At 35.2% G+C, this 11,600-nt stretch overlaps 1 protein-coding gene across 2 annotated transcripts; it reads right to left on the bottom strand.

The window, feature by feature from the left end:
- Positions 1-9,775: 9,775 nt before the first annotated feature.
- On the bottom strand, positions 9,776-11,367 carry LOC149147590 (uncharacterized). 2 transcript variants are annotated; one of them, XM_089439745.1, is made up of 3 exons: positions 11,152-11,367; positions 10,498-10,834; positions 9,776-10,365 (listed from the first exon to the last, which is right to left on the bottom strand). In XM_089439745.1, exons 2-3 carry the CDS (start codon positions 10,655-10,657, stop codon positions 10,130-10,132), a joined length of 396 nt encoding a protein of 131 aa, XP_089295871.1. In that variant the 5' UTR covers positions 10,658-10,834; positions 11,152-11,367; the 3' UTR covers positions 9,776-10,129. The 2 variants fall into 2 exon arrangements, with proteins under 2 accessions (XP_089295871.1, XP_089295870.1); XM_089439744.1 differs by having other exon boundaries at positions 9,776-10,834; positions 11,152-11,365.
- Positions 11,368-11,600: the final 233 nt, after the last annotated feature.

The raw sequence follows: 11,600 nt of genomic DNA on the forward strand, positions 1-11,600 counted from the left end.
TAACAATATATTTTCAACAATACCACAAAAACCCTCAAAAGGGCCAACTTATACAGAGAAATGTTAGAAGAACAATTAGGGAGCGAAATATATGCCAAAACCTCACATTTTTTCCTTGCGGCTCACACATATCATGGATGAAGAATAACCCTCAATTAGAGGATACGTAGAAGCACATATATCGACATATGGTGCTCATTGACTCTTTACCTAAGCCTTCTATAGACTAGACATCTTAATTTTGGAGATGAAGGAACTATGAATCATATTAATCTCATCACATTTAAATATATAAGATCATTTGGGCTACTATATATTTGGCTTATTGAGTAATTTTGTTATGTTATTAGGCCAACAATAGATAATGTTTACATACTTACATTACTTCTCAACATAGCCCACACTTTGAGCATTTAAAAAATGTTGACATAATTACATTACACCTCAACATCTCCCCATACCGAATTGTAGACGACCTCATAGAGAAATATTAAAAAACTACTTATAATCCAAATCAAATAAAAAAAAACCATCGATATCAAAAATTTAATGTGAACCACAGTAAAAGTTTAAAATTATAAAGCTAAATAATATATAGAAGTTTTAGACAATGTACTTAAATTACTCCATAACATAGCCCAGACTCTAAGAATTTAAAAAATGTTGACATACTTATTACACCTCAATATTTCTCCATATTGAATTATAAACGACCTCATAGTACAAATATTCGAAAACTACTTATAACCCAATTCAAATAAAGAAAAACTATTTATACTAAAAATTCAATGTAAACCACTATAAAAGTTTAAGATTATAAACATAAATAATATACAGAAGTTTTAGATAGTATTATAAGGAGAAATACTTTTTTTTTTGCCCAATCCAATACCATAAAGCACGATGAACAATAAAAGTTATAAAAATATAAAGTCAATCCCCATCAGCTAAAAACATCATTTATAAAATGTAGAAGGATTCCACGAATCAATCTCCTTTATAAATGTAAATAAGCCCAACAAGGATTGATCAAACTACTACATAAAATCCAAGATATTCAACATAACCCTCTAATTAATGTTGGCATCCATGTATCCTCCTCTTGGACAACCGGGTGGAAGTTGCAGGATCCCACTTCTTATTTTGTATTGCAACATATACTTACTACCCCTCAACATTAGCTAAATTTTGTTTGAATCATCTCCTACTACAAGAAAATCAGTAGCCTACGAGGATTCAACCATTGTTTGCATAAATTCAACTGTGATGACCTTCACCAGATTCCATTGCCATGTGAGTCCATCAAGATTCCATATGCCTAGATCATAATGGGGGACTATAGGAAGCCTCCCATATACAGATGTAGATTTGGAATTAATATGGATCTATGCTTGTCGCATATAACAAAATAATATATGTAGTCCACAATGAAATAGATGCTATAAGGTTATGTTATGTAAACATTTTGATTGGGTCAAACTATATAAAAATAAAAAATAAAATTATTAATTATTATTATTAATTATTACTATTTCAATCATCCTAGACTATATATGGAGTTAAATGGATCCATGCTAGTTTAATTTCCTCCTTTAAATAAACTATATTCAACATGAATACCATGGGTCAATATCATGGGTTCTCATAAACATGGAGCTCAAAAACATCCTATAACTTAACCAAGTCACGTTTATCTTATTATTTTAGTTTAAAGTTATTTTTGTTTTAACGTAGAGTTATTTTTATTTATTTTATTTTATTTTTGACCAAGTAAAAATGTCAAGGTAGGGTTATTTTTATTTATATTCATAATATAATTATTAATTGTATTATTTTATTTGACCGAGTAAAATGTTTATATAACACAACAAGACAAGATAAAGATTTGCACCTTAGAAGATAAGATGTATTTTATTTTCTTTTATTGTTATATAATTTGACCGAGTCAAAATGTTTACATAACATAACCTTACAACATCTCTTTCATACTTGGTTGGAGAGCTTAATTTATTTTAGACCGGTTTATCTTAGATCCATCTTAACTCCATATCTACCAAGCACCGATAAGGATAAAGTCTCTTGAGATGCAAACATCTTTTAAAGTGGAAAAATGGCTTGATCCCACGTGGTAGATATGGAGTTAAGATGGGTCTTCTCTTTTAATTATTATTAGTTTTGTGTTTTATTTTATTTTTACTTAGTCAAAAATTTAAACAAGACATTACAACATTTATACCATGCTACACAGGAGAGTGCCTCTGTAATAAATTATTGGGCCAAGAGGCACTCTACAACCCAATATGGGGAGATGTCATGTAATGTTACCTTGAAAAAAAATAAATTAATATTTGCATTAACAAATAAAAAAATAGTAATAACAAAAAAGTTGATGTGAGACATATTAAATACTTCATTTTTCACCTTAATTTACATCAACTTTATAAATTAATTGAAAATAAAAAAAGCAATTTACTTTTTAGTGTCACCGAGATATGAAATTCCTTCACTACTTATTACGGACATAATATGAAGATTGACATATGCATGTAAAAATAATATTATGTTTAGGAAAATATTATATGAGAAAGAGTGTGTGTTTCTTTATTTTATTAATAGCTTCTTTCTAAATCAAGTTAGGAAGGAGATTTGTAATACCTTCCAATGTTTAATATGCCTTTTGATATGTAATATTTTAATGAATTTAATAACAATAAAAACATAAATAATTCAATGTGTACATACTTATATAAATGGAGATAAACATGTAACAATTTAATTAATTTATATACATACATAGAGAGTATATGTTTTCTACTTCATGAAAAGGCATGACAATATTAACATTTTAATGTGGAGAATGTGAATCATAAATAAATAAAATATTTCAATATTAGTCAAGGTTTTGAGCAGTTGTTTTCCGAGAAAATTATTGTGTTATGTGCGAATGAAATTCTTCCTTTTCTGCTTATTTTTTTCATCGATCAATTTTTGTTTCCATTGATGAGTAGAGTAGATTCAAGACTTTTGTTTTATCATATTAGATGAGGAGTTTGAATCTACAAGTAAAATTGTACACTAAATTTGTGCTTCCTAAGGAAATTTGAATTAGGTAGCCTATTATAAAGTAATTCAAGTGTCTCATTTAAGGTGGTAGGAAATTTTACACATGCTATCACCATGGCTTGGTAGGTATAAACTACCTAAGTGCTACATCCAACTTGTCATCTTACCTGATTAGCAAAGTTCAACTTTCAAAGGTTTGCTTCTTACAAAGTAAATCAATGTGCTTGTGTGTTGTGACCTTTAATTTCTCTCATATCATCTAGTATGGAACTGAAACATTTGTTCCCAATTCTAAATTTAGCTTGGATCATTTTAAATTGACCAGGGAAATTGGAGGTCCCGATGGTGGTTTCATGATAGATGAGTCATGATTGAATTGAATCTTTTTCAACTTTATCATTTAAATCACCTAGAAAATCTTTTGATCTAAGAAGCAAGAAAAATTCTCATTCCATTAATAGGATAAAGTTAGTAATCTTCAAACTCCCCCAAAATAATTTCCATCTCAATTAATTTCCTCCAACTGTGCTAGTTGGATCATTCCTCATATCCATCTCACCTAAAGCGTGAATTAAAAAAAAAAACTAAGGAAGAGATGTAATGTGAGGAAGATGGAGTAGAAAATCTCCAGATGACTCTTTTTTGGCAATAATAGTTGTCTGGTTAGAGTCCATTACATTATTTTTGACCAACTAAAAATGAGCAATGCCACACCTCCTTGAAAATGCATTGCTTTCCTTGTTTATCTCATCTCCTAATTCATCATCTTATCTAAGGGATTTTTTTTTCAAATCACAACTTGTCATTGATTCATCAATGTTTCCATAACTTACATATGGAGCAATTATGTTAGAAACATATTTTTGAAGGAGAGAGCACACAAAGTTAACTCCTGCAATGTTTGATTTCTCATCAAATGTTTTTTAACCTTGATGATAATTTCTTATTGATAAAAATTCCGTTCTTGGCTTGTGGTTGATACATCACAAGAGTACATTACCATTATAAAGATACCAACTATACATGTTACCTTGAGTATTTCTTCATTTTCCTTATATATGTGCATACATTCTATCCCAAGAGGAAGAGGGTATTTGGAGGTATAGACGCTTCAAAATACCTATAAAATACAATAATATTGACATTGCATGACAATACTAAAGATGTTTTTTCTACATTTCATTGTCATTCTTTTGGTGGAGGATCATTCAAATATATCCTTGTAGGGGTTTCACTACACTTATTCTGAAAAGCATAATTGTGTTGAAGTAGAATTACCTTGAAATATTCCAAGAGTTACTTTAACAACCTCCTCCCACATCCACTCAAGTAACCATGCCAACTGAGGTAAACATGAGACGAGAGTCTACTATGATTAGATTTGGTTTCCTAGGTGACCTTAAGGAAGTCGAATCCATGGAACATCACACAATGTCATCCAACATCATCAACAAAACCTTCAGAAGACAAGTTAGCCACTCAGACAGCCTATCCCAGGGTCCCACTACTGTTCTAGACCTCTTAGGCCATAGTCCATCTCATGCTATGGGAAAGGAAGCGAATAGAGACCTAAAGTCACTCTCATAGGTCTACCTACTAGTGATTGTGGACTAAAGTTACCAGTTCTGTGCCAGCAACCCTGAGATTTAAGCTGTGTTTTTAGGCCCAGAGCCCATGCTAGTGCCTAGAATGGAATGAAAGCTTAAAATCAAGTAAAGTATAGGGAAATAATGATCTAAAAGCAACAAGTTGATCAAGACCTTAACCATAACCTTGCTAGCCATGAAAGGAATTTCATCAAACATATTGTCAACATGTAGCCTACAAGTATAAACAATAGAATTAAGTGTAGGGATCTCATACTTATATGAGAAGCATTATGAACCATTGTTCCCTCATTCCATTCTTCCAATTTATGATTCATTAGGTCATAGATACCATATCCATTTAATTACAAGTAAAAACATGTTGAGAGCCATACCTGGCTGCTGTAAGAAAATGTAAATATAACCAACATAATAGGAACATAAATATAATAAACATATAAGCCATCAAAAACCATATCTACGTGAGTACATTTTCACAAAGAAATGAAAGGAATTATTTTATCACTAATCAATGCAATCAACCAACTAGAGATGGGACTACCATGGTCCACCTGACCATAAAACAGATGAGCCAAATATCTCTTCATCCATTCACCTGCATGCCATATTCCAAGCATAAGTGTGTGGCTCAAACCAAAAGAACTCAATTGGGGCATACCAAGGCTAAACCACCTCACCCTCATCAACAAAAACCAGGCTTTATTGTAAACCTGTTGGCATTATGATTCAAGTGTTGTCCTTGATGGCAACTCACTCAGAGGTTGGTACAGGTGCTCAGAGGTTGGTACAGGTGATGGCAACTTAATCAGAAGACAGATCTTAGTACAGCATGCCAAGGAAGTTCATATACGCAGGTTCGTTAAGCCCAAGTCGCGTGTACACGCTAGTTGGATTCAGAAAAAGCGCGTGTATGTGGAAAAGTACCTTTTGGTCCATGGTGGTTAGTCCTTGGAAGTTGTGCCTATGATTTCGGACCATTGTGTCTCGACGGGCGTGTCGATCCCTAGTTTTGAAGTTGATGGTATTGTGTTACTATGGTTTTGGCTCTTGGTATTGAGCAAGGCCTAAGGCTATATAAGGAGAAGAAGATCATTAGGCAAAAATATCTTTGGACAAGGCTTGAATATCTAAGAGAGAAAGAGATCTGATATGCAGGTTCTGGGTTGCTTGATCTAAGCCAAGGAGAGATCACATCGGTTGATGGAAGACTAGATCTAAGGATAGATCAGGATCTAATGGTTTGAAATGCACTATCATGATATGGTTGATTATGCGTATTTCTAGATCTGCATATTGTCGCAATGTTATGTTCTGGGTCTAACTAATGTCTGGTACAGCTGCAAATTGAGAAAGTTTATTTTTAGATCTGTACGCAGGTTGGCTTCGGTAAAAGCGCGTGTATACGCGGGTTTTGCTCATTGAAGTAGCGTATATCTTTAGAAGCTTGATTTTGGGTTTACAGTGGGGTCTGACTGTTATTGCAGAGTTCTGTAGTCTGCTCTGTGTTCTGGTAACTGGTGATTGACAGGGTTCAGTGGTTCAGTGATTCAAAGTTTGGTTGTTTTATGCTTCAATGATCTGTTGTGGAAATTGAATGAATTGTGGTCTTCAGATTGTAATGTTGTGCTTCAGGAATATCCAAGTCTGAAAATGTATGAAAAGTGATACCTGAAAGAAAGAAGCTTGTAGGTCAGCAACTACGTACTAGTATCTTGGCTAGTACAAGAGCAAAGGGGGTTGGAGCTCCCTTCCAAGGAAGTTTGGAGAACGAGAGAAGGTTGTAGCCTTCTGCAGGTTGTAGCCTGCGTACTGGTATAAGGCTGCACCAGTACAAAAGATTGTAAACTGAAGTTTCATATTAAAGAAAGATAGAGACAACTTGCAGCAGGTGGTTTTCACCCACATTGGGTTTCCACCTTATATCTTGGTGTTCATGTGTGTGGCTTTTGATCTGTTCTGTTATACTGCACATGTTTACTGTTAATGTGGTGAATAATGTCCTCATGCACTTAACTGAAGAATAAGCTAACTAAATTGTGAGTTTTCTTCTTATACGCTGTTTTACTTAGTCACAGTAGCGTGTACACGCTGGTTCACTTAACTGAAGTAGCGTATATGTTTCTGAGCATTGAAAAGTTTGATTGATCTGATAATACTGATTCACCCCCCCCTCTCAGTATTATTTCCAACAAAACCGTCCTAGATCACTAGGAAAACACAATAAACACATCATAACTGGCTTTATGTAATGCCCCACTTAAATTTTATCCTACACATCTTGTTAAATATTTACATTATCTGAAAATATTGAGAAATATTGGTCTAATATAAATTTATGATTTCCATTATTCAAATTCCCCACTTACCTTCTCAATTTGAATATTGTGTAGGATATGGTCTCCTTCCATTAATTCAAAATATATTTATTCATTCACATACCCCAATGTACCCTCACATTTTACTAAGGAGAAGACATGGCCCTCTCCATGTAAGCACATTTCACATTCCCCAATGTACCCTCACATTTAATTGGGAGAAGACATAGTCCTCTCCATCTTATCATCAATATATATTTATTCATTTCACATTCCCCAATGTACCCTCACATTTACTAAGGAGAATACAAAGTCCTCTCCATCTTATCATCAATATATATTTATTCATTTCACATTCCCCAATGTACCCTCACATTTACTAAGGAGGAGACATGGTCCTCCCCATGTAATTACACTTCACATTCCCAAATGTACTTTTCAGATTTACTTGGGTGAAGACATGATCCTTTCCCATTAAATTCTCAATTTTATATTCATATCACAATTCCAAATGTACTCTAGCTTAGAAGAGAAGTCAACCAAGGATGGGTGAGAGTTAATGACATTAATGAGAGGTGGTTGAGGAAAGAGGGTATAAAAGGGAAGGGGGAAGGAAGAAGAGGGGGAGTTGGAGTTTTGCTTAGGATTGTGGGGGTTGGTTGTGATTGTTTGGCCTTGTTATGATTTTTGGGAGACCTTGGAAACCTGTGGAGGTTTCTTGGGTTTGAGAGGAGGAAAGTATCATTATCTAGTTTTGCACATTCTTCTTGAGGACACACTATATCTAGTTGGACTTGGGCACGGAGGGCTAGGGAACCTGTGGAGGTTTCGTGGGCTAGGAACTTATTTCCTAGTTGGCTAGGAGGTAAATCCGGTTGGGTCGGCCAGAAGGAGCGTTCAGCTGGAGCTATCAGACAAAGGTATCGTCATCAACCGCCGGAACACGTATTTTTCCATGGACTACTCTTGTTAAGTTGATATCAATGGAATGCTCACCTTAAATTATGTTGCTTATGATAAAATGATTAGATGTTAAATGTTTAAAGCTATGTGAAAAGGTCAGCAAGATCCTTTTATTATTTATAAATTAACAGGAAAATATATATGTTAGTGTATAACGAAATAAAGGCTCTAATAATAGGATTCAGGTCCTTACAGGGAGAGCTGGGTAGTGGGGCAGCCAACCACTGAGAGTTATGAAGGGATGAGAAGTAGCTGGATAGAAGGAACTGTCAACAAAGGGTATGGCAAGTACCCACCTTGATTCCCCAAGTTGACCCATGAATCCATCTGCCACAAGCAAGAAAAATTGTGAGTCTTTTTGGGCCAAAGAAGGGGGATGCACGTGGGGGTTTCAGGAAATTATTATTCCATGTGTGGGTAGTGTGCAGAGGAGATAGGAGGTACTGAAAGAGTGTTTACAAGGTTCTGGGAGTGCCCACGAGCTGAGTGAGTGAAAATCGCAAGTGGGCCCACAGCTGGAAGTTTACAGGCATACGAAATTCATTTGGACTGCTAAAAGTCATGCCCAAGGTTATCAAATTGGAGCTGGGTCCATTACTAGATTTTTGGGCCTGCTAAGATACAAATTTGAGTGCTGAAACGGGGCAGGAAATCATGAACCTGACCTGGGCAAAAGGGCTTGTGAATCTGGGCATGATTCCTATTATATTCAAGAGAAGCTTAGGTGTGCAATCTTATCATTTCCCAGACCACAAAAGTCACCACTCAGTTCTGCAGAAAATTGAATTAGGGTGGTCTGACCCTTTCACAATAACAGTTCTACTCAATGCTTCACAACTCATATAATCTCGATCGAAAAATCATCACAGTTTTAAGAACAGATAACCATGACAAGGCATTACATGCCAGAACAAAGACAAGCTTTTCTGTAAAGTGCTTTCCGGACGAAGCATCTTTGAAGGTATAGGCAACGTAATGAACATAGATATTAATAATACTACTAATAATAATATTGGATATGACCAAAGGGACAATGCATCTTTGAAGGTATAGATATTAATAATACTAGTCAAAGCATATAAATATACTGTTGTTACATGGCATTATATCAATAAATTCTGTATCATATCTCATTCATCTTTTTTTTTTTTGTTTTTTTTTATAAATTATTGGTCCTATCTGGTATTCAGTAAATGAACTTCGTTCATTTCAACATGAACTATAATAAAATGACATAAATTCTGTCTTAATTAATTAGGCTAGTTTGGTGGTTAGTCTCTCTCTCATGAGACTTTTTTTTTTATAGTAAGCGAATTACTTTTGACGCTGCACAATACAATATTCTCTCTTCTCTGCAGACTTTGCATCTGCTGAAAAATTGTGGTATGAGATTCAAACCTATTGGCTTTTGGGAGTGATTGTGAATTGGGATTGATGTGATTACTGGGATAAACTCTAATGGGAAAATTGGAAAGTGGAGCCTGGGAAATAAATGGTCTCAACAAATACTTGTGTGACAGATACATGAGAGAAAGATGCTAGTTGCTTTATCTGGAAGAAAGTCAGAAATTGTTTATCCCAATGATGGAATATGCAATTGCTTGTAGGACATTCACTATTCATTCATAGATCTATAAATTTTAAAAAGACTGACAAAAACTACCATTATTTCCTTGGGAAAATGTATCATATACATATTTCTCAATTGAAATATAATTGTTAAGAAAAGTTAAAAGCCATACAGGTTCTTGACAGGTAGATTTGCAGACAGTGAATCTTTACATCCACTTTTACGTCCATGGATCCCACCTTATCCAAGGAAAATAAAAGTTTCTGACGGTTGTCGTAGCTTATCTTCTCTGATCTTGAAAGCCAAATGCAACTCAATTTTTTTCTGAGCTCAACAGAAAAACTGAAAAGTTGAAAGCCTTTTATGCAAACGGATGCAGCCTATGAATGTACTGCAATAAACAGCCCCAAATATAGTAGTTTTTGAGAAGTTCCTGTGATCAATTATGTGTTTTCAATGAAGCTCTTCTTGGTTTAAATGGAGCAAACTCATATTACAAATAAAGTAGACCACTGGGAATGAGTGTTTCGGGCGTAGTTTTTTTTTTTGGAGAGGTTCGGCAAAGTACATCTCTTTTATGTCTGGTTTATTACAGAAATTACAGTACAGTACTAATGAGTGAAGGCATAAATGACTGTGGAGATATAGATAGCCAAGGCTGTTGAAACTAGACCAACCAAAGTTAAGGTTGCCCTCACAGTGGAGCTTCTCCCACAGGACAGAATGCCCAATCTGATCTGTATCACGTTCACCATAGACAACATCAAGAATACGCACCCCATTACTGATCCTAATGCCGAGGCAAGCATTCCAAGCCTTAGCAGCTTGTTGTTGATGTGACCCTTGACTGCGTCATGAAGATCTTTGCTGTTATTTATTATGATTGCTAATTTCAAGCCCTGTGCAATCAAGCTGGAGAATAGAAATGCACTGAATGATGTCACTTCAAATATCAAAACGTTCTTAACAATGTCTTCACCTGCATCACAGGCGCCACTTTCCTCTAAGCTCCTCTGCCCACGAGTTGCCAATGACAGCCCAACGAATACTGCAACCGTGAACAACGAGTTCACATTCACTAGGCCATCCAAGGCTGTAACGTGCATACTTGTTGTTCCCTTGCTCAGAATCTTGTCCATCTCGTCTATACCCTCCGCGGCAAGAATCGAATGACCTGATGCCACTGCAAATATGGAATTCCTCGTGGTTCTCGTTCAATAACCAGGGTAAGGTTCTTCAAGTGGGAACCAGATGAACTCCCCACAGCAATATGTTTCAAACATTTTACGGAAAAATGTCCCCGTGGGTCAGTTGGACTGAAACACGCAATTTAATATTTTTATATCAGAATTTGCTGTGTATTGGAGAACACTAGAAAATGACGTCTTTAGGATGAAGCAAGCTAGTGGCCCACTTCATTAAGAACAAACAGAGGCTGTATTGCCCTCCCTGGCTATAATCAAACAAACTAAGTATATGTCTTGCAGAGATGGACTGGAAAGAGGGAAAATTGGGGGAAACTCAATATAGACAACTGAATAGGACTGCAATCAGAACGCCTAGACCTCGAAATTAATGCTCTACCTGGTTCGATAATTTAAATTTTAAAACAAAATAACCGAACGACATATACCCATGTGAATATACTGTTCAATGGATCAGTTCTGAACAATATTGTGAAGTATTGCAGAGTTGTTTATCACACTTCAGTCGCTAACTATATTTTCCAGGTATTTCTTGAAATTGTTTTCAATAACAACTCCCAACTTAGAAGGCAAGGCAGATTTAAATGGAGAGGTGGCTCCATGTTATCACCCCGGATCCCCGATATCTGCAATTGCCCTCGATGGGAGGGCACGAGGGAAACTCTTTTGGAAAATCCATGTTATATAAAATTTTGTGAATAATGAAATATCTATAATAAATCCGCAAACTGAATCGTTATACTGCTTGCCGGGCTGGGCTGTAGTAGCGAAATTCCTCAATTCAAAAGATAATAAATTTTTTTTTATAATCTTCTATTCATTAGATTTTTAAACCGAGAATATCGCAAAGAAATTTATTCTATATGTCCAATCTAGG

The sequence above is a fragment of the Pinus tabuliformis genome, chromosome 9, assembly GCF_031772625.1.
Source record: "Pinus tabuliformis cultivar Carrire ecotype Pingquan chromosome 9, CPIR1, whole genome shotgun sequence".
NCBI classification, from domain to species: Eukaryota; Viridiplantae; Streptophyta; class Pinopsida; order Pinales; family Pinaceae; genus Pinus; species Pinus tabuliformis.